The sequence below is a fragment of the Oryzias latipes genome, chromosome 7, assembly GCF_002234675.1.
Source record: "Oryzias latipes chromosome 7, ASM223467v1".
NCBI classification, from domain to species: Eukaryota; Metazoa; Chordata; class Actinopteri; order Beloniformes; family Adrianichthyidae; genus Oryzias; species Oryzias latipes.
Genome location: NC_019865.2, coordinates 12,688,317 through 12,712,474, shown reverse-complemented (window position 1 = coordinate 12,712,474; position 24,158 = coordinate 12,688,317). Strand labels below are relative to the sequence as shown.

The following is a 24,158-nucleotide window of genomic DNA, read 5'->3' as shown; positions in this document are numbered from 1 at the left end:
AACGTTTCCATATACTGTTTATTGAACACATAACGCATATACATTCATATCGTTATTACTTTTACAAGACAACGTAGCAGTCTTACAAGCGCAAAGAAAGGAATACAATGTGGGCGACAAAAAAGAACGGTATGAGACAGCTACATCCAAACAAAGTTTCTTCAATTTTGTTCTGTACACCCGTTCTTGGCTGTTTTATTCTGCGTACATTCCCACTTCTTACACTCACAGACTGGTTTATGGAATGCCATATTGTACGAGACGATCAATAACATAAAGCACTATTATATAGCGGCAAGGTATCCTTAATCAGGATGCAAATACTAATTTGTGTGATTTTATTTTACAAGGTTATACACAAAAGAAAATAGGAGGGAAACCGGCGCACTGCCCGTATAGAGCGCATCCTCCAAGCCTAATAATAATAATAATAATAATAATAATAATACATTCTGTGAAGACGTTGGTGTTAAAATGTTTTAGATTATTTGCTTTTATATTTTACTTAAGTGAAAAAAAAGTAGAAAAAGGGTCACCTGCATAAAAAGTGGCCCGCAAAACAGAAAATGAGTCATATCTACTTCACATCAAGAACATGCTGCAAACATTTCACTGCCATAGCTTACTCATTATACATGACAAATAATGCACCACTGGCCCAACTTAAAGGGGCAAAAATACAGGAACTTCTGAGCTTTTCGTTGTGAGCACCGAGTTTAGGCCTCAAAGCCGCTCTTTAAAACTGCAGCGGCTCCCCCGTTGGACTGACTTGGTTTATATAGCTGAATCGTTCCATCCTGGATCATATAATGTATTTTTTTTATATTTTATTTGTTTACTGGTACAGTCTGGACTTCTAATAGCAGCTCAAACCCGTTTTTAAATTGTGATGTCACAATTAAGAGAAACAAAATCCGCGCAATGTCACAGTGGTTAAAGTTAAGACAGAAAAATGTAAGAAAAGATTTGAAAGAACATTTAAAAAACGGAACAAAAAGAAAAATGTTTTGTATTTCTTTTAGAGGTGTGTCTTGACACGGGCTGCATTACGGCTGGAGACCTTCCTCTCCCAGACTAACAGATACCCTGCCCGTGACCGTGAACATGTACGCCAACGTGTCGAAAACTACTGAAAGCAAATGTTTATATTACCCAGCGATTTATGGCTTTAGACTAAAAAATGGCAGCAAAGAATTCCGCGTCGCTCAATAAGGGAAGATAAATTGTCGTGCTCATACGTTGCGAATTTTGAGTTTAAGTTTTTTGTCTAATCACTTCCGTTCACTTCTATTCTGAAACTCCATCTATCCCCCTCCTCCCTAGTATTTTCTCTGATACAAGAGAAACAAAGGGAAGTGTCTTCCCAAAACGAAATTGCCCGTGAAGACACATTTCTTTTCTTCTGGTCGACATCAAGGGCGCGCGGGCTAATATCGTGTGACAGATCAGGAAAACCAGCCTTGACAGGAAACATATTGTTCAAGTTTGTTTGTGCCAAACATGAAGGCTCTCTGACGTGTAATGCAGCATCGGATGACAGATTGTTTAGGCCTTTCTCCGCCAACTTTTGGACGACTAAACTTAACGGGAATTATTTTATTTTTTTGGGAAGCCTGCGATGTAAAGGATGGAGAGGTGAGTGCATGCATTCAAAGAAGACTTGGGGGAACGCACCAGGCTCGGCTTTTACTGCCCATCGATTCTGCTGCATCTCTAAAAGTAGGCCAAAGCCTGCTCCCTCAACATTAGTCTTTTCTTCTTCATCCTACGGTTCTGGAACCAGATCTTGACTTGTTGGTCGCTGAGGTTCAGGCGATCGGAGAGCTCCCGCCGCCGCTGCCTGGTGATGAACTCGTTCAGCATGAATTCACCTTCGAGCTCAGCCAGCTGGAGTTTGGAATAGGGTTTGCGTTTCTTTCTTGTCCGAGTATGCATCGGGTACCACGGGGCACCTGGAGGGGAAGAAACGAGGAGGAGGGGGCGCACAGCGGATTAGTCATCACACTGGAGAAATCACGGTCACATCCAAGGTTATGGTTGACCCACGTGGGCATCAGCTGTCGGTAGCAAGTTGGAGTTATCTTACAGAGCTATGAGACTTTCAAATACCCTTGGAAAATATGCCAAAACAAAGAATGAACCACTTTTATACAACTTTTTGTGCTATTTAATTCTACTAATTAAAAAAAGAAATTACATTTTTATTAAAACTTGAATAAAAAAAGAAGTCAAGACCATGCAGGGGGACAGTTCAATCTAAACTGTCTGATTGAAAACATATGACCTCAAACCCAAGATTTGCCCTACTTTCCTGCACTTTCTGTCTCTAAGGTGCTGCCTTTTTTATTTTTCATCCTTCAAAGAGACCACCACTGCTTTTGTCACAGGAAGTTTTACTGTTGCAGTTAAAGTAGCATTAACGCGATAATTAAGCCATGGTTGCAAATCCCCCTACTTATTTGAGAGTTTTCAGAGCATATTAAATGACTTGGGTCCTCGGTGACAGATATTAATTTTGTTTACGAGTCATTAAAAAGAAAACTCTCTCCATTTGATGCAGTCAAGCAGAGAGGATCAAAACCCCTTTAAATCACGGCACTAATTTGTGCGTAAAGAGCAGAGCAAAATCAGACACGTTGCGCCACAGAGACTCTAATAGCAAAATGCAGGGAGACCATTGACTATTTTGTCAAACGCTGCAGCCATTATGGTTTGTTGAGGTTATCTGGGACTGCGCAACCACCAGCTGCATGGAGTATTTTAGGGCAACCCCTAGCGGCGTTTGCGCACCACGCACATTCCCTGCATGCTGAGAGCTGTGCATTAGGATAGCAACCTTTTCTGGTCGGGTTAGAAAATACACATATAGATGCAAACTCCAGCTCACCTATGAACAAAACGAGCGTGCGTTTGGAATGAAAGTGAATCAAATGGAGAAATAACGTGAAAATGGTTGCACCCACCTCCTCCTCCTGCTATGGTGCTTGAATGGCTTCCCGGTGACAGCAGGGTCTGCGTGTCGCTGGATGAGGGCTTGCCATCGTTGAGCAGAGACGAGCTGGAGTCGGACTCCATGGATTGACAGGACGGCGGGTCTTGCGTTAGCTGCTCGCTCCCATAATCATATTTGGGAAAGCCGGCACCAATTCCACCGTGCATCCCGTGATCGGATGTCAGGGATGATGTGTCTCTCGCCCTTTCCTCTCTTTTCAGGCTGCTTCCACCTGAGCAGGTCTCTCTGTTCCCGTTCGCGCTGTTGTAATAACATTTCCCCTCCTCTGCTCTGGTGATTTCACACGACCGATTGAAGGAAGGGTTAATAGACACGGGGCTGCTAAAGTAGGATTGAGAGTATCCATTGCACGGCTCCGAAGGATTCCACGGGAGGGAACAAACATTGTCCCTTCTCGGGTAAGAAAGAGACGGAATCCCCGCCAGTTGTCCCCCCGAGGCTCTAAAATTCGGAAAGTAAAACGTGTCTCCTGTGTGGATGTTTACCAAAGGTCCCACAAACCCTGGATTAAGGAGATTATGCTCGCCCATTTCCGCGGGCCCGACCAACAGCTTCTAGTTTATTGCAATCTGACATTTAACATAGTTAAACCTGGAGCTGCTCCTGATTGGCCATCCCCACACCACGTGGCCCGGCCAACTTGTGCTACACATAGTACCACCCACTTGGTCCCTCAGACAAAACAAAACATTAACTTCTGTATTACACCGGTTTATATGCTTTTTAAAAATACCATAAAGCTTTTATTAAAAATGTACAATCTTATTTTCTCCTCTTGAGCCTCTCTAAGCCCAAAAGGAGCGCGCGCTGCTTCTACTTTTACAGTAGCGCAAGTGTCCACGGCCTCGTTTAATATCTTTATAAACTGGCCAAAGTTTTTAAAATGCTCTTCCTTATGAAAACTGTGTTTTTCGTGGAGGAGTGGGCGCGCGCGGCTTCTTGTTTTCGAGCAAATTAATGTTGAATTTCACGTCATATAAAGCTGTGATGTGCCAATTTACAAGCTTGTTTTAAGAAAAGACTGATGCTCATTGCCGCACACCACTCGTATTTACAGTAAGGAGGTCAGGAGGTTGAAACCACTGGCTCTGTAAAAGAAGACGATATTCTACAAGGTTACTTTAAGAGGGTGTATTTCACACAATATTCTCTTGTACACCTCACACGAGCAACTTTAACAGATAACTCCAATAAACGCTCGCAGCCAAACTCTGGTGGGCTAGTTATACCTCTCACACTTCTTTTATATGAATTTTACAAGATATCAGAGGGCACTCAACGGATTCAATCAGCCTGCTTTATACCTCACTAATTAGTTGATTTGTATACACTTCGGAAAACTAGTGAACCAATATCTAATCGGATTTTCTGAAAGACATTTGTTCCTGAAATATAAATAAAATGGAATTATAAAAAAAACGCAATAAATATATTTTTTGTATTTATTTTTGCTATTTTTTGGCTCTAATATCTGCTTGACCATTACTGGCCTGCAGCCGCCACAGTTATTCCTTTTTCTCCAATAAATTCTAAATTTTAAATTAACATTTTATCACCAGCGTCATCTAGTTTGCGCACGGGGAAGAAAATCAATTTATGGATTTTAAAAGTCATCATAACTCATCTACAAGCTTCATGTGTCAGTAAAACAAAAATCTGACTTCTGTCTTCTGACATGTTGCGAGGCAGAAAAAAAACTAACTTGAACTGAATTTAAAACAAAAGTTAAAGAATGTCAAAAAATGAGTCAAATCACAGACTGTTGGTGTGTCAAAAATAATAAGCAATTATTCATTCTTGTTTAAATAAATCCAGAAAAAAATGTGTTGAAAAAATTAAAAAATACCCCGCTTTTGGTTATGGACGCACTTTGAAAAAACAGTTAAAAAGTAAAACATTCGTATGAAGACCTTTTAGTTAATGCATGTCTAGGGATTACGCACGGCTGCAGGGGCTCTGGCGTGCATGCGCGCCGGATGGCAGAAATTGCGTGCCAAGAAAATGTGCCAATGAAGTGTTATGTGAGAACATTAGGATTCATTTAAACACAGACTTGAGAACGGTTTGCAACACAGACGATATTTGAGAGCCGTATCTGTCACTTGTGACCAAGTATCCTGAGCAAAGACACCGCAGCTCTCTCTGCCCTTAAATAGAAGGAAAATATGAAATGTTTTAACCGGAGAAGCAGACAGGCATCCACTGAGGCTTGGACTGACTCTCTCCCCTATCACTGCACATTTCATCTCGTTAGTGAGTCTTGCAACGCAGCATATCGATCCAGTATGCAGAATATGAGGTCTCACTCTGATCAGAGAGTTCTGATAGCCTTCACAGCTCCTCAGATGATTGTAGCATTAAAAGTAAAGCAGTGACGTATGATGGCCTACCACTGAGTAATCTTCAGAATCAAGCAGTGCATTTACCTTGCAGAAAGAGGCCATGTGTTGCGCCTCCTCGCCTCGTCCCTCCTCCGATCCACTGCTGCCGCAGATCCGCATTTCACCTTCAGTCATCCCCTCACCGCAACGCTGCAACGTAAAAACTCGAGCCGCGGGCCGCCAGCTAAATCTACTTTTCCAAAAGAACTTAAAGCGAGCACTGTCAAGGTCACTGTCTAGTCCACCGTCTGCGCAGTATTGAAATCAGCCGTCTGGAATCCTGTGCCCCGTCCAGACAAGGCAATAGTCTAAACAAAGACCTTTTCTTCCCGTCTCGCTTTGATTCTCTGCAGGCAGGATGCCACAGTTAAAGCTTTAAACAGCTTTTGAAAAAAAGTGAAGCAAACCAACGAAGGAAGCTCAAAGTATCCATAAAGTTAGACTTTTACGTGGAAGTTTTTTCATATGATTTAGTTTATGTTCAGATATGCACCTAAGACACGTGGGCGCACCTAATCTGGCCATATATTGCTAATCTCAATTAAATCAAGTATAGTACATTTAAATTTCAAAAAAGCGCACCAAAGAAAAAACACGAGTCCATCCAAAAATTTGTTTTGAATTGGCAAAACAAAGTCAAAGAGAAGTGCTCTGCGCCATTCAACTACAAACATTTGAACTTGACCATCAAGCTATAAAAATGAGCCCGGCGCGGCAACAACAAACTCAAACGTTTATTCACTACGCCTGAAATAAATTATTTTAGTGTATAACAGGCATCCGTTCTTTGTGTCTGCCTTTTTTGAAATTGTAAAAATTACATGTGCATTCAAAAGGAAGTAAGTTTAAATGTATTTTTTATGTATACATATTTTTAGTTTTTTCTTTACATTTTTTTCAGCGTTCCTAAATTGCTTAGCTATTCACTGGAGATTTTGGTCATATAAAAATATAAGAGCTATTTAAAAATAAGTATTTTCTGTCTTGTGGCATATCATTGCTTCACCACATAAAACCCACTTTCCTTATATTAGGTAAAATACATTTAACAATTTAAGAAAATTAATTTATAGGGTAAAATAAAAATGGCATGCCATGCGTCCTAATTTGCTATATTTGTACATTAAAATAATATTTCTATCTTGTTTTTATTTTAAACACAGTCTCTTAAAGATGACGTGTCTTTTGAATAATCTCAAATATTAAAACTATGCACTGTAATATGATAACATTTTAGGCAAATGAAGATAGTATAATGGAAAAAATAAACTTTACCATTTAGGGCAGACGTGGCTTTTTGGGTGTCTGAGTGAGTGAGTGCAGAATTTGTAAGGAATTGCATAAACATAAATAAAATGTAAAAAAAATATTTTAAAATGTTTTCCAGCAATAAAAGCCAAATTTGCTTACATTAAAATAAATCAAATTGGGGGAGCCAAAAGATCCATAAATTAGCAACAGTTGCAGCACTTCCTGATATTTTCCTCTGGTCACCACCAGAGGTTATCAGCCCCCTTTCTCATGTCTCTATATGTCGGCGGCCTGAAACTTTGACGCCTTAGCACTCAACCAAACACTCCTTTTTTGTTATTTTACTAAGTAAAGTTTATTCCTTCACAAGACAAGAAGTATGTAAAGAGTCACCATATTTACCCATTAAGGTAAAAGAATGCTTCCTATTTGTTTGGGGTGCGTTAAAAATCAAGACTTTTCCTCAGTTAAAAGTTAATCAGGAACTATTTGATTACAAACATCTTCACAACTTATAGGAGAGTAAAACATTACTCAAGCTTCTCTTCATCGCATACTTTTAATCTGTACATCTATTTCTTATCATAATTTGAAAATGTGTGGCAGTAAAATACAAACAAGCCCACACTTGCGTGTTCCCAAATGTCAATTAACAGCATAGCTTATATGTTATTTTAAATATTTATGTTATTTGTTTTTGACAAAACAAAGTTTTGCGTTTACAATCACACCAAGTGACAATTCGCTCCTTCAACATTAAAACAGACAACAAAAACATTTCCTCTTGAGGATTTTAATACGCATATGAAACGTTTTTCCATGCACCTCTGTTACACACCCTCAGAAGAAAATATTACAACTGACACTGCATATTATCTATCTGTCACATTCCTGCGCGTTGGTTCTGTCTGTGCAGCATTTATTTTGTGAGCTAAAAAGCCATAAAACAAAGTCCATGTCGGTCTCTCACCAAAGTAGGAAGAAAACGGTCATACCTTTAATTGTTATATTGCGGGCAACGTCGTGTTATATTTTCCTCTTGCTGTGTTCACAGTAAAGTTTCTTGCTGCAGATGACTGTTGTTGGTGTGGGACGTCAAAAGTCCCATACCTGTTCTGCGTGGTCATTAACACACACCTCGTGATGAGTGCATGAAACCATTGGCGCTTTCAGAGACTTGACCAGAACTCTTTGCTGGGGCAGTTCAGCAAAGAGAGAAGAGCCCAAATGTTAAGGCAAAGCTCTTTGGAGATGGTCAGCAAAGCAGGTCAGAGGATATCGCTACACTTCCCCTTTTTATTAATTTATGGCATGCCATTAAGCCCGGCTGTCTAGACAGGAGGAAAACACCTTGTTTGCCTACAAACAACCCGAAAGCCTTGATGTCCAGCCCCCTATTTATTATTCACAATCTACTGTGATGTCAAGGTCAAAGTGACGGCATAGTCATGGTCAAGGGTAAATTGGGAGACCTAAGAAGTTTCCGAGGATCTCAAATCCAGACAAACAAAAATCCTACAGCTCTTACACTAAATAAAAACACGAAGAGACGCGAAAAAGAGTCACGAAGGAGCGAAAGTCCTGCTCAGACAGGCACGCGGGGAAATTAAAACGCGCACGTTATTAAAAAATCTTTTATTTAGTTAAATAAATCAGCTTCACTTGAGCGATGTTTTGGTGTCAATGTTGAGATATTGCAACTAACTTTTCCCCCTGAACCTTTGGACTTTATTAGAAATAATTCAAATTCGCCGTTTTCCTAATTAAAATACTGATTTTGAGAGCTGAGCAGATATAACTGCAGCTTTAGCGTCTCCTGGGTCGTGATCGTTTTTCCTGGATAATGAATCTACTTATTTTAATGCTTTCTTTAAAAATAAATATTTAGGTTCCTTGAATTTCAACTGGAAATAATTCGCAAAATTGAAGACAAACTAAACCCGACTCCACGAAACTGACGTATTGCGCTACAACGCGCAAATTAAACGATTCAGTTATTTTAGGCAAGATATGAGTGAGGATTAAACTAGTTTGTGTATGAATTAGATCAATAACAATAAAACGTGTTAAATGTTTCCGGAAAAACTTACCTTTATGCAGGATTAACCTCAAATCCACAGCGCAAAGTACAATCTCTTCTGAAGCGCTTTTGTTTTGGTTAAAGAGAACTGAGTTGTTCCACCCACGGAGACTCCTTCCCACCTAGAATTACTTTTTATTAACATGACCCAACAAAATCAGCTATTATCGTTGCAAAAACGAAATTAAAAATATAAATGCACCTATTATATGTACCCCACCTCCCACAGATGCTAGCTTTGGACTACATCGACTGCGCACTTCTGAATCATTAAATGTAAATATTGCCTATGTAATAGTCAAAATCTCCCAAATCTGTAAATTAACATTTGCTTTTCTTTTTCTTTTGCAGGATGAAAACTTTAAGGTTTTGGCCGCGTAAGGCGAAACTTTCAGCTCCCCCACCCACCACAAAAATTAAATATATAAATAAAATAAAATGAACGAAATAAAATCGTAAAAGCAGGTTGGCGAATCGATTTGGATGTTCCAGCATTTTCATAATCATCATTTATTTATGAAACACGTTTACCAGTACGGAAGTCAACAGCACAATACAGTTCACACACTGTTCCAAAGTAGAAATTACAGGCTTTGTTACAAGTGATCTGCTCCGATTCTACACTAACAAAGTCAGACCCAAATAAAACGATTGTGCATTTATATGTAATACTCACTGACTTTAATGGTTTACAATCATTCCAGTTGCATGACAGAGTCCTTCACTGGTAAAGGAAAACATACAGAATTGTGAAATTCCAGTTTATAGTTCCGCCATAATCGATAATATGAATTAAATAATGAAGGCATTGCACTATACAGATTAACAGCAGCCTCGTTTATCCCAGGCTAATTAGATCAAATCCCATACAGAGGACGCTTTCATCCTATTTCAGTCTGATTCTTTTTTAATCACTTTTTCTTGCAGAGGTTTTCTCTGCAGCTGTTGTGGACAATTATTCAGATCTCAAGTTCGACATATCACATGTCCACCACAGTTCTTGTCCATACAGCGATTGCTTTTGCAAACAAATAAACAAAAAGAGGGGGGGGGGGAATTAGAAAACATAAAATGAGCACAAACTCTTTCCTCTGCTTTTCCTCACGCCGATGCAAGACTTGGAAATGTCATTAGTTCTTTTTAAGATTTGGCTTGATGAACAGAAAACACAGAAAAAGCACGCAATAACTTGTCTGAAATACAGATATCGTTTTAAATATTATATATTTATATATGTACATTCTTATAAAACAAAATTGTGAAGCGATTTGAACATTTTCACAGTTTTTAGAGCATTTTCTCTAAACTGGGAGCAGGGGTCTTGTTGACGTGGTCGAGAAAGTTGATGGAGCTTCAATGATTCGAAAAAGTAAGAAAGCACTCGGCCAGCATGTCAATAAACCGCGATTTTCAATGCAGAGGTATTGGTATGGCATTTTGTTTTGGAAGGTACGTTGGTGTGTGTGTGTGTGTGATAGTGAGCTCATCCCATCAAGTAGCGTGCATATGAGTGTTCTTGGATTTACTGACGAATTTCTTCTCCTTGACCCGCCGGTTTTGGAACCAGATGGTAACTTGACGCTCAGAAAGATTGGTGGCTGCCGAGATGCGCCTCCGCTTGTCTTTGGTGATGAACTTGCTGGCTGCGTATTCTTTCTCCAGCTCCTTGAGTTGAATCTTGGTGTAAGGGACGCGTTTTTTGCGCCCGCGACGGTAACTGCTGACTTCAGGCTGCAGTGGGACGACATCTAAAACAAACAAACAAAAAAGAAGTGAAGAAGAAAGTGTAATATTAGGCGCGGGTGCGTTACCCCACACATGGTTTAGTTGACAAGATCCATTTGACAGGAGAGATGATAAGATCAGTTTTCACATGGTTTATTTTTAAAGCCTCTCTTACATTCGGTTTGTGAAATTTCTTTAGTTTTGGTGACGTCAAAAATATCACCTGTTTCTTTCATTACATGTTGCAACAACAATGCAGTTAGACATCGTTTGTGGCGTCATTTTTATGCTTTTTTCTGCAGAAATGTGTGTACTTTTTGCCTAATTATCATCTATCTTCTTATTTCAATATTGACCATGTTGGTAAGGCTGGTGAGTAAAGCGCACAAAAGGATCTGCATATCAGCCAATTTAGAAACTACATATTTACACATGCTAAATTTTACGTTATAAATGATCTATATTTGAAGTTTACCCATAGGAAATGTTCCATTTCTATATCCTGTTTTCACAAATATATTTGATCCATATGTTGAGGCCTGAATTATTGGACTGCATTCATCCCCTAAAAGAACGAGGCAGGACAAGTTTATCAATACAGTGCCGTGCATTTATTTCATTAATATCTGTGTGAAAAAAGAGAAACACACAGTTCGTGCCACTAAGGAAACGTAAACAGCGCGCGCTTGTGGCTTTGTGCACGTGCGCGCTATTTGACTGCTTGCGTGGCTTGCTCTCGGCATTTGCTATATAAAAAAATGGGGGGAGGGGGGTTTGGAGGCTCGAGGGGGATCCCCACCTGGAAAAACAGAATCTATGAATTTTAGAATATTCAAAAAATCACAAGAAAATAAATAGTTTTCTACGTTGCCAGGTCTGTTTCTTTACCAGGGCTACTACAAAAAAGCGCTTGGAATGCGTAAATGAATGCAAAATCCTATCTATTTTGACAGCGGTGTCTGCATGAGATGTTAATCTTGTGAATGAATCCGGACATACAAAATATGAATTGTGGTGCGCTGAAATGTGTTACCACAAACCAAAGACAGTGAGCTGCTTCATTGGTTGTCATACAAGAGACATCCTGTGACGTTCTTTTCTATTCAGCATTGATTTAATTATACAAGTTAACATTTTTTGTCCTGAAAAGATCCACATATTTACAAATGCAGTTTCCTGTCTAACACAGTTTTATATGAATAATACTGTTTCTGTAAATATGTTTTGATCAGAAGCACATGTGAGTATTGAAAAAGTCGATCTTTAACAATTAGGAAGAAGAAAGTTTGTTTACTTTTACGACAGAATGCAGACAAATCTGATCATTATTCTTGACTGTATTACAGTTTAGTCTGCAGGAAACTTCAATGCACACACACACGCCCACTCACACCCACAAAAACACACACAAACACGAAAAAAGGATAAATAATTTCTGAGAATGCTAGAATAGAAAATAACCATTAAAACTGGACAGATAATGCATACTATTTTTAAATTCTCTTTTCAGGTTGTGACTAAATCCAACGGGACTGTCGAGTGCACGAACTGAAGCTGGTTGTTTATGTCATGAAAGAATATTATTCATACCTGGAAAAGGTGATTTCCAGAGATGAGTTGATTGGGTTTGCTCTTTGGAGCAGTACACCTGTCCGTCCCATCCATTGGATAGAGCCCAGTGCTGGTAGCCTTCCATGGGAATCAAGGCGTCGTGTCGCGGTTCAGGATGGGCGCTGATACTGGGCACCACCGACACGTCGAGATATCCGGGAACGGCCTGATAGGAGCTTGCGAAACTCGGATAGAAAGCAAACTCCTTGGCCCTGGATGACAGTTCTTCTGAGGGCAGAGCTGTGCTGGGCTCGGCGTATTTCTCTGCGGGGTGGTACGAGCAAGGCTTCTGCTGCAAGTTTACGTTGTGCGAGTGAGACAACCTGCAGCCGTAGTATGGGTTTCCAAACGGATAACCGTAACTCAGAGACGCGCTAGAAGACGATTGCGGAGCGGGACACTGGCGGCCGGTGTCTGGAGAGGAAATATCCGAGTAGACGGAGCCCTGGTGGGTCGCTATGGTGCCAGAATGTCGTCCCAGCGCAGGGTGCGACATCAGGTCCCTGCAGTGGGTCGCAGGGCAATTACCGCTCAGTCCCTCCATTGTTTGGCTTTTATTCTGGCTGTTTTCATTCGGGCTTTTTTCATAAACGTACATCAAGGTGTCCGCCCAGCGTGGATGCAGAACCAGCGAAGTCGTCATATCACGGGCTGCCGATGCTTTTTAAAAGTCGACTACTCCAAGACGGACACCTCATTTCCAACTACATTTCACACCGAGCGCATGCGCACACCAGGCCCCACTGTGTCCACTTCATTAAGACTCTGGCACGTGATACGCTAACAAGTCCTGCGAGATTGGGCTCGTGAGCATGGACGGAGCAGCCCTTTAAAGACCCACAGCCTCACATGTCAGCGCGCTCCCCTGCAGAACACCTAGACTCACGATTGGTTTAAATCTTAGAGACCCACACCCTTAAAGGGGAGTTTGAATGCGTTTAGAGTCGGGCAAACGAAAACAATCTGCGAATTTTTGCCGACTGCTGGAGCTGCAAGAAGATAGAGCAGCTTTTGACACATGTCACAGTAGGAGACTTTTTGGGTAAAAAATTTAACAAATGAATTCAAAGAAATATTATTTTGTAGTTTAGTTCCCCCACCTCTCTCATGCGCCCTGTGCGCAAACTCTTGCATATTTTTGCGCAAGCAAATATGTTGCTGGAATAAACTGGAGTACTAATCACGTCTTTGTTCGTTTTTTTAGTATGAATAATAATTCACTTACTAACCAGAATTGGGTGCAAAAAAAAAAAAAAACAATTTGCAAAAAAATTTAACAAATAGGCCTACTGACACCTTTATCTGTAAAATGATCCAAATTCTCAACTATTTAGATCAGTATCGTCCTTGTAACAGAAACACGATTTTTCTTAAAAATAGAGTTTTAGTTTGTTTTTTCCAACAGGAAAGCTGCACCAATAATTCACGGTGCAGCCATATTTTAACCCTGAGAACCTAAGCAAATAATATAATTCTCTTATATGTCCACTTCTTAATACGCTCATATAGGAAAGATGCTGTGGCATGTCTGCGTGTTTAAGCGTGTGCGTGATTCAGAAGATTAGAAAGAGCAAAGCTGAGCGTGTTTGGTGAATGTGGATGCACGAAGGCTGCATGTGTCACAAAACAGGCAAACTTTTCCAGGTAGGACGCAGCCATTCAGTTCGTACGCGATTTTGCTTTAGCGCAGATGATTGAATTACAAGACAATTTTAATCAGAATGGTGTTATAACTATAAAAACAGGCACATTTTCTCGCAATTAAATAAAAAAAAACGTTTTGTTTGTTTAGTTTTTGCAGCGGAAATAATAAATTTAAACAGAGTTAGAAAGCAAGTGATGCTATTTAACTCAGCTATCCATCCATTCCCTCCTGACGCTCCCAGGTGAAAAAAGAACAAGGAGCCGCAGTGAGTACACTCCACTTTAATTAGAGCCCTCGCTTGAAATGCAGACGAGCTTCCTCAAAGAAGTCACTCGGCTATTTGCGAACATTTCTTGACCAAAATCAAACCTGTGTTTGTGTTCACATTGTTACCCGTTTGCAATTATTACTCCACATTCTGGAGCTTTTTTTTGTCTAACTGATCATTTCATAATGTCTAAGCTTTAAAAGTTCAGGTGGGACTTTCCTTCCAGAAAGTCTGCTTTTAGATGCATTTCCAGTGAGTCACTCATAAAGCAGGCCGCAAGCTGCCCTTCTTAAACGCAGCGCCGGGTAGTAACATTTTTCCACTCCTGACTTGCCTTTAAGAATGCATTTTCGTTCTTGGAACCAGCTCTGAGGAAGCTGGATTCTGTCGCTCCTGCAGCAGAGACCTAGTTCTTTTGTCTAAGGAAAGAATCGTCCATCCAAATGGCAGCTGCACGGAAGTCCAAGGTCAAGGTAAAAAAACGCAGACAAACAGGGTCGTAATGAGAGTCTAGACAGACAAGGATGAACTTCACACTAGAGTATAAATGCAAACTGGCTGTAATTCAGAGAAACCCATCTGAAGAAAAAAAGGCTGTGTAGATTGGGAGGGAAAAAAACTTTGTAGTTTTCTTTTTAAAATAACAATAATAATGAAAAAAAGATTAGAAAGTTTGAAAATTTACAATTATGGTGAGGTGATGCTTTGCACTGCTTTATTTAGTGTCAAATTCTGTACAATTCAGCGTTGGGACATGGGTTTGTTGCCTTGTGAATATTAAAAAACGTGGCTTTTGTCAAACTGGGCAAAAAGTTCGCAGTGAAAACGTTTGACAATGAATGAAAGTAAAATAGTTAAACTTCATCTAAAAGTTCCCCAAAATTTTCGTCACTGTTCCATTTTCCTGACGGAAGAAATCTGACATAAAAATTAAAAGTGTGAGTGAACCAATTGCAGTTTATTATTTTGTTTTTTATTGTATCTTTTCCAAACACTACTAGTTAGCAAGGTTTTGTAAAGGTATTATGAACCTCCACAAAGATTTACATAACATTTCCATGAATATGTCTGAAACGTACTGAAAACAATTCAGACGAGTTTTGAAATAAATGCCCAGCTTTTTAATATACAGCCAATCTAATGCACAAAACTTGTGTATTACATTTGAATTTATTCTGATACACAACACCCAGAATTTTACATTTTAACGTTCTCCCATTGTCTCTGCTAACATATAAGCCCAACATCTCCAGACATAGCTGATGAGCTGTCATCCCAAAAGCTGAAACACATATTTCAATTTTTTATTTTTATTTTTTTGGAAAACAAGCTACAACTAATGGAAAAGGGTGTTTTATGGTTTCTAATTGTTGCACAAATCTCAAAGGTCGGACATTAGGAGGAAATGAGAACGATGCAGAGAGAGGTCCAAATCTCTCATTTATAGGTGAAACGTGCCTGCACGCACACGTGCAGAGCAACAATGTTTATTCTTTATATCTTGCAAATTCTAAAACTATATTTCTATTTGAAAAACTTAAAGTGGTTATTGTTTATTTTATGTGATTCTGAAAAGCCAATTCCGCTAAAATCCTTTTTTTAGTTTAATTTTTTCCTCTGTCTTTCTTCAAAATCAGGTATGTTGCCCGTTTATCATTTTGTATTTGCCGCAGAGAGCTATTAAAAAAAAGCTTTCATGGAAGCAACAATCAGAGGTGGGTCCTGCGGAGAAGCCATGATGGTTTGCTGTAAATGACAACCAGACATCATGTCCTTCCAGACAGACCCTAGACGGGAAGAGAGCCTGTCTGATGCGGACTTTTGTTGGGGGAGGGGGAAGCACGAATACCCATACCATAGTTGCTTACCTGCACCTTAATAAAACTGAGAGCATGACAGAGATAATGTTCCAAAAAGGTTGCGCAGAGCTACATGGCGCGCATTTTTAGCGTCACGATTCAAATTCTGTAGCACCACATTCGGCCTGAGTCTCATTCAAACAACCCTGGAAAAGCAGGTGACACAATGACAGACATTGCTGTAGGAAACAATCCATTTAAAGTGCAGATTTCCTATGTGATTTGAATGACAAAATTTGGATGACAGTGAAATATTCAAATATTATCTTTCGGATGTAAAAACAGAAGCAGATTTCAGAGCATGAAACAGCCAAAAAGGCTATGCAGCCATCAAAATATCTGACATATTGCAGGTTAACATCTGCTTCATATACGTGCAGAAATCTGGTTCATGTTTATGAGTCGCAGCTTGAGAATTTGCAGAGATGGAATCATTGTTGACAGTAAAAAAATAAAACAATTTTTTCTGACTCATAAACAAAAACAACCAACATTTCTGTGTGGCAGCAAATTTTCTTTGTCAAGAAATTCAAAGGTTATTTGCATAGAATCTGGGCATTCATTGACGTAAATGTCCAACGAAACTAGGACAGCACACTGTGCGCATTGAGTCAAAACTATTGCCCGCCCATTCGGCATCATAACTGCTGCTTAAAACATACTTTTGCTTTCCCCAGTTTGAAATCAGCCAAAATCTTAACTTTTCATTTGACACCACTTTCGAAAAGGGGGGTGTCTCAGTTTGCCTGTGCGTGCGTACGTGCATGTGTTCCCTTACGCCCGTGTGCGTAAAAGGAGGCGGGCTGATGCTCAGCATGCACAAAAGTAAAGCGGTGTCATTTTGATAACATCCTCGCAGTTTGCACGATTTTCTCATGGGTCAGTCTGTTTTATGACCCGAAATGCTCCTGATCACTAAGACCAAAAGCTCTGTGTTTTTAAAGCTCCGAGACATCTAAAAGAAAATGAATATCCTTTGGGAAAAATCATAATTGCTGGTCGGAAATACAGGAAGACTGCAGTCAGTTCGTGACAAACACGAGTTGGCCATCAAGACCCAGGATTTCCAAGAGCTCACTTTACGCGCTCGTGCTGTCCAACATCAGCATACAGCATACAAATGCAATGGGCTTCATTTTGTGTATGTGGCTGTGAGAGACATTTCAAAGATCTATTGAGATCTGAATTCTTGTCATACGAGACGTAAAAGAACTTTATTTGAAACTAAAAGTGTGGAGTTTGTGCAGTGGAGCGTATTTGAGACCCAATCTACTCCAGTGCTGGCACAAATGTTCACCTCAAACCCTGACACTCTTTAACATTTTCCCAACCAACTCAATATGTTAATTTAAACCACTCTTGTGCTTTACAGATGAAGAACACGGTGTCTGAAAATCTCATTTCTGTTCTTGGCCGGTGATCCCGACAGTTCTCAGTGGTCGTCTTTTAATGCCTGAACATGTTCTTCGTCTGTAAAATAAATAAATAAATAAAAATAAAAGATCAGAATGTGGACCATGTACAATACACAGCACTTAAGCATCATTTACTTTGAATGCGAGTCCTTCAACCGCACCAAGAAGCAGATAGACTCTTTAGAGGATGGCTGTGGCTGAACCCGCAAAATGAAACTGGGCCGCCGCACAGCCGCGCCCACGGCGCAGAGGAAAGAACCACTGCAAGATGAGAGAAGACAAAACAAAACATAACAACCTTCGCATCCTTCTTATTTAATGGTATTTTATCCAAATGACGAACACTTTTCCCCAAAACACCAACCGTACTGAAGAAGTGCAGCTCGAATAAGGAAGTGTTGTGGACACACAAGTAAACATCGCACATTTCTCTGAAAAAAATGGAAAGTAAAAGGAAAAATAACATTAAGTAAATTAAAAATGTTAATAATTTATTCTCAAGCTTACAAAATTCGAGACATAACCAGAGCGACTCTTTCACAGAATGCAAGAGACATACTTATCATATTTGGCAACGAATTTACATTTAAATAAGGCATCAAGTGAAGTCAAAAGTCTTCTTTAGTCAGCATTTTCACATTTTAAAAACTGAAGTACAGTTATTTTCTTTTCTCACGCGTTAAATAGTGCAGGTCTGGACCTGCGTGCTGTGTGAGCAGACACCGGCATTAAATATTTTTCTTTGATTGTGTATGAGTAGCAGCTTGGAAATTCTACACAGAACTTTCGCAACTGGTGCGTTCTGCGGCGTACAGCTGGGAAAAGAGACAAAATAAATCCATTTCACGTCTCGTCGGAAGTCCAAGTTCAAGTTAAGAGAGGCGGTCACTCCATCCACCCAGACAGCAAAACAAAAGACGCACAGACTGACCATGAATCACCTCTGGTGTCCAACAAGACAGGCCTTCAGATGTGCGGATGTCGTTTGGTTCTTTCCTGCGTTTGAAAACTTGTGACAAGGAGATAAAATAAATATGCATTTGATTTCATGCTTATTTCTCCCAAAATTGAAGATATATTTTTAATGTCTGAGTTAGCACGAACTGATTTTTAAAAGTTATTCGGCTTAACCCGACAAAAACAGTACTTGCTTATTTAGTATGGAAATAACAAATCAATAAAGGTTTTTTCACATATAAATCTTGACCCAGGTTTTGTAAATCAGTTTGTACATCAACTTGAACGCACTTGTTCAAAACTAGAAAAGTAAATAATTAAAATGAGTGGCTGATGCCTAGTCGTATGGTAAAAAATGAGGATATGCAACAAGAACGAGCCCACAGGCGATCTTTGCACCGCAAAACCCCAAACCAGCTTCACCAGCTTTTTCTTAATAAACTTCTTCCACTCGCTCATTTTTCTTCCTTCCTTCCTGACTTTTCTTTCCTTCCAACAACTTTCTCTAACTGGAGCTGCTTCAATGTGACCTTTTATTTTCTTCCATGATTTAACATGAAAACATTTAATATAAAAAAGACTTTTTCTGATAACAGAACGTCTTATTTTCTGCATCTACTTTTATTTGTCTGCACAGCAAACCGCAGGTCATAACACGTTTTTTTGCTAACAAAATGTTGCATTAGCAACATTATATAAGATATAAGAGCTGAAAGCAATGATTCGGTGAAGCCAATTGTCTCCAGTTGAATAAAATGTGAGATACTATTTAAACAGGCTTCATTTCTCTTTCTCTCTCAAGAACAAAAATGAGAAGAAGCTCAAATGTAATTTTATAAAACGTGGAGTGTTGAAGGACCTGAGCACCTGCTTGTTGTTGGATGCCAGTTGATATAAAAAATCTGGGAATGAAATCAAACCCTGGGAGCTTTACTGCGTCAGAGGTATCGGGAGAAAAGGTCTAAACTGTTGATATATTTGGGTTTTGTTACAAACCCACACAGACGGACAGAAACGACGCAACTCCACAATAAGCTTTATGTATCTTCTTTATTCAGAAGATAAGAAAGTCGAAACGGACATTTTCTTTTTCTTCATGTGCTCAGAGTGAGCAACATTTTCTCAAAAACAGATTAATCTGTGTAATCTTTGTAGTGAGCGCATTTGGTTATGTTGGGAAAACAAATTATCAAGCACAACGTATACGTTTTTGACGTTAAATTGAGTTTCAAGAATACTTATTTTTAAATGATCATATTTCTTCAAATCTTTCACTAATCGAGAATTTGCTCCTTTAGATTAAAATTCTTCTTTGACAAGCAGTAGTGTGTTTGCATTACGCACGCACCGCGCCTGGCAAACAAAGACGTCACCTGGGTTTAATTAAACAAATAACGAGAGCTTCTCGTTGGAAAAGTACTGAATCGATTACGTTTCAGCTGGCAGCAGGATATAGGTCGGTTGACTCCATGATACACAGAAGGAGCGTGGCTTCTTCCATCCAAACGCTTTTCATCCCTGATGAGGGATTCTTTTTCCAAGATTTATCAAGTTACGTGCAGCTAAATTTGAATCTTTTTTTTGAAGGTTTTTAAAAAATGTTGAGAGACATAAAAGAAAAAAATTAATGCTGAAACAAAATTTAAGGAAGACAGTACAAAAATGTTTACAAATTAGTGTTTTTCCCCGCAGGTTTTCTCTATATTTGTAGTGCACATGCGGATCTATAACGATAAATCGGTATGATATTGTTATAGTAACAAGTAAGAGCAAGGACTACTCTTTTAAACATAAATATCAGGGCATCTACTGACACTTTAAGTTTAATCAACAAAATAACTTCTCAATCAAACGGAAAGAAGTGAATCGAAGCGCACTGTCTCATTTCTGCATTGTTTACGTATCACTCCAATAAATCCAACCTTTTTTCCCCTTTAAGACTTTACAAATATAGAATCATATTTTTGCCACTTTTGTTTTAAGCTTTTTTGAGATCTTTTTAATCAATACATTTATTGATGTCCTGGCTGCTTTTTAGCATACGCCATCAGGCTGCGGCTCTTCAAATTTCTTTCCTGCCCTTCTTCTTCATCATTGATTACTTTGTCGGCCCACAGACTGCGGTGGATCGAGAATTGTGCAAATTAATTTAGGGTTATTCGTTTGCGTGCGCTGCAAACATTATGAGCAAGGCGAAGTTCAAGTTCAAAGTCCCTGCTCTCAGCCTGAGTGGGATGTGCTCAGAAAAACGCAACGCACCCACTAACATTCTCTTATAAACTTAAAAAAAAGCAAACGTCCGCATAGGCGAGGTCCAAACTCTATGGTGTAAAGACAAACATCTAAGATGTGCATTTTCCCATTTATTTCGAATACTAAACAAGGAAAAGAAGCAAAACTAGAAAGAAGTTAAGGATTTAGTCAATTCTTTGGGAAAATGTCATTTTAACCTAAAGCGACTGGTTTCTTTAGGTTTAAACTGGGACTTTGCGGAAAGATTTTCCTTATCAGAGAAAATGTTAAAACATAATTCAAACTCTAGAAGTTTCAGAATCTAAATATTGATAAACTAGTCATTTATTTACAATTTTAACAGTCGGAGATTAAGTAAACTAACATTTAGGCTACAGCACAGCGTTTTGATCAAATGCAATCATTTAAATACGGGCAACTGAACAAACCACTTATTTGACTTCTGTTTGACTTCTTCTATCTTAAGATAAACAACAGTCTTTAGATTATATTTCTGAAATCGAAATAATCCCGTGCGTAAAATTGAGCTGTTTAAAATCCTAAGAAAAATAAAATATATTCAGGGGCCAAAGCCGTCGAGAACCCCTTTTTTAGGCATTTTTCACTTACCACCGCGGATTATTTTAAACAACAAATTCTTAAACTTCACATCTTTCAAGTGCGGACAGTGGACACATGCATCCCTGCTTAGCTTTAGTGACTTGTGCCCAACTGATGCATGCGTTATAAGCGCTCCGAGAAAAACCCCAAGTGTGAGAAAAAACGCAAAATCAGGCCATCAAGTCTTCCCTTTTCCACAATGATACAAAAACAGACAGACTCCTTCGAAAAATATTGTTGTTTCTCAATTGAAATAATTTATGACGTAAACACTGTCCCAATCTTGGCAACGGAGATGAAAAAATATTATCAACGCATCATTTAGTAAGCATGAAAGATTTATTGAGCTCATGAGTTATTTGACCCAGTTATTGTTTTCAAACCTTATTTTCATGATTATACATGTGTAAAAAAATAAATAAATAAAAACGATTTCCACATTTTCTATTTCGTTTCTGTGTAGTTCAAAAAGTTTAATTTGTTAAATTCCATCCCGTCGTTCCATAAATTTACATTAAAAACATAAAATATCAAAATCAAAACAAAACAACAGAAAATCGGAATCTAAAGCAAAAAGCATCTATTTAGGTACATAAAGGTTTGATACAACCACACATGAAATAGACTGTGACATGATTAAAAATAATAAACAGAGAGAGAACAGAATGGAGATAAACTGCTCTAATAAATGATCTCCTTTTTCATAGCAAATCCTGGTGGTCCAGGACCCCTCCTCTGACACAGTTCCCAAGTATAAATGATGCCTGCACTTACTTGTGAAATCCTGAAAACAATTCACGGCCAAGACTTTGCTCAAGGTCAGAATGAACACAAAACATCAACATTTGGCTTAATCAGCTGAGAATCTTGTAACATCCATTCCAAGAGCCTTTGGGGATGTGCAGTATGGGGAAACAGCATTTATTTCAAATTTAAAGCAAAAGAAATGAGCGGCTAGTCAGTTTTGTTGCAGGAATCGTAGTTTCAAGCCAATAATTGTTTCCAAACCCAGAGCCTTTTTGTCTATTTTCAAACTTGTGTATTTACGAGAATTCCAGCCTATCTTGTTGAAGTAGAAAGCAGCCTTTGTTCCAGTGTCTTCTCTGTCTGTATGGAATTTTTTATTTTTTTTTTAACAAAATAATCGCTTTTGTCCATGGAAAGAAAGTTTGGCCTAATCACATCTTTGCATCACTATAAATCTAAATAACAGCTAATTACTTGATGAAAAAAATTGTTGTTATACAGTTGGTATAAAACAAAAAAAAGAGAAAAAAATAGTAACGATGAAATAACATTTCCTTGGTTAATTAAAATGTTTTGGTGATTAAGTCTGTTTTTTAATTATGTGTAATCTAAGTCTTTACAAAAACATTTTTATTCAATATTTGAGAAACACATACTTGTGTTTTTTTAAATAATGTTGGCACCACTTTTATTATATTCAGCTTTATCCACGATTAAGTTCAGATTCACAAATATTTGATTAAACTAACTTTTTTGGAATGTGACTGAGTAAGTATCATGTCGAAGATGAATCATTTTGGCCGGCTGGATGTTGATCTAGTGAATGAGAGTTTCATCTCTGCTGTCCATCCAAGGATTTTCATCAACTGCAACTGACCTCATATAAGCTCAGATGTTGCCAGTTTATCACCTCCGTGTTTAGATTGATTCATTCAAGGTTGGGTCGAGTTATTTAGTTTGACTACAAGCATGCCCACATGTAAAACTTGTGAGGTTATACTTGCTAATTCAAGATTCCTTTTTTTGAATTAGGAACAACAATAAAGTTACAATATATTTTATTTTTACAGTAAAATTAGATCAGTGGACATTAATTCAAGAACAATTTTTTGTTGTTCTCTGCCTGTGGAATATCTAAAACGCACAACTTACTTTCACATTATGTCTTGTTTTCAGAATTCACAGAGCTGAAAGAAAAAAATAACTAAAGATAATTTTTTTACAATACAATTATTATGATAGAAAATCCTCAAAAAATCTGTCCAAAGTTTATTTTTCCATTTTACTTTACAAATAATAGTCTTTTCTTTAATCTACAGGGTTTATCTTGTGCCCACTAATGTATCAATCAGCCATCAGCCATTTGATCAGAAAAATCTGATCAGCAAAATTATTGCAACATTTCAGTAAAGGAAGGGAAAAACTCAGCCAGAGATAATGTTTTCCATGCCCATATTGTCAACATGACCGTTCAATGTTGTAAACCAGCCCTGGAAAGGCCCTTAAGCTGAAGGAGTCCCACAGGCTCCAGTTATCTTGTGAGATTGTGGAAACAGAGGTTCTAGGACCAAGTATGGGCTGTGGCCTTTCTGTCACAGAAGCACTCAAGTGTTTGAAGGTTTATTGGAAATCTCTTCCAAAAGTCCTAAGGAAAAAACTGACAGACTGAGTTTTCAGATAGGCAACAGTGACTTACCCACTGTTTCAATCCTTCCAACATAATAAGAGCTTGAAGATTCAGAACAGTTGTCCACTGCCAGGGCTCAGGTTACTTAGCCTTCTCTGCAGCAGTGCTCAAGGTGAAAATTAGGTCCTTCCCATTGTTCCTAAGACTCCTGACCCTGTAACCACTTTTTAAAATTGAATTTCAGTACCTCTAAACTCAGATCTAGTCCTCAACAGGTCATGAGATTTTGTGTAATTTATCCACATACACTTGCAGAAGGCATATGACCTGTCCATATGGATCTGTCCCAAGTTTAGGCTGCGAGTTTGGGATGCCTGAGCCGCTGGTGGGAGTCTATCAGACCATCATTAAAGAAAGCTGCTTTCATGTTGACAGAAATCACATTGATTAATTCTTGTCATCAGGGTTTCTCTGATTGAGTCACTGGGAAACTTGATTTTTGGCGTAATTCTGTCAACTCAGATAGACAAATAAAATAAAAAGCTTTGTGAGCTAATATTGAGTTTATTTCCAGTGACCGATTTCTTAGTGATCTCATATCAAAACCAAAAAGAAGTAGGGCCCAAGGTCTGGCTGCTCAACACTGACCATCAAAAGATGGGGGGTTATAATCTCCTGCTCAGTTGTGACTCACTTACCATTCAATTAGAGTTTGTGTCAATTATG

The 24,158-nt window shown here is 38.7% G+C and overlaps 2 protein-coding genes and 1 long non-coding RNA gene across 3 annotated transcripts; all 3 read right to left on the bottom strand.

Annotated features, from left to right (window-relative positions):
* On the bottom strand, positions 1-3,609 carry LOC101173058 (homeobox protein Hox-C12a). Its single transcript, XM_004070463.4, has 2 exons — positions 2,964-3,609; positions 1-1,952 (listed from the first exon to the last, which is right to left on the bottom strand). The coding sequence occupies exons 1-2, from the start codon at positions 3,541-3,543 to the stop codon at positions 1,714-1,716; spliced, it is 819 nt and encodes a 272-aa protein (XP_004070511.1). The 5' UTR covers positions 3,544-3,609; the 3' UTR covers positions 1-1,713.
* Positions 3,610-9,216: 5,607 nt separating this feature from the next.
* Positions 9,217-13,152, bottom strand: hoxc13 (homeobox C13). The gene is made up of 2 exons (XM_004070462.4): positions 12,041-13,152; positions 9,217-10,473 (listed from the first exon to the last, which is right to left on the bottom strand). The coding sequence occupies exons 1-2, from the start codon at positions 12,702-12,704 to the stop codon at positions 10,217-10,219; spliced, it is 921 nt and encodes a 306-aa protein (XP_004070510.1). The 5' UTR covers positions 12,705-13,152; the 3' UTR covers positions 9,217-10,216.
* Positions 13,153-15,287: 2,135 nt separating this feature from the next.
* Positions 15,288-17,643, bottom strand: LOC110015304. Its single transcript, XR_002873483.1, has 2 exons — positions 17,384-17,643; positions 15,288-17,303 (listed from the first exon to the last, which is right to left on the bottom strand). It is a non-coding gene; the product is annotated as an uncharacterized LOC110015304 (long non-coding RNA).
* Positions 17,644-24,158: the final 6,515 nt, after the last annotated feature.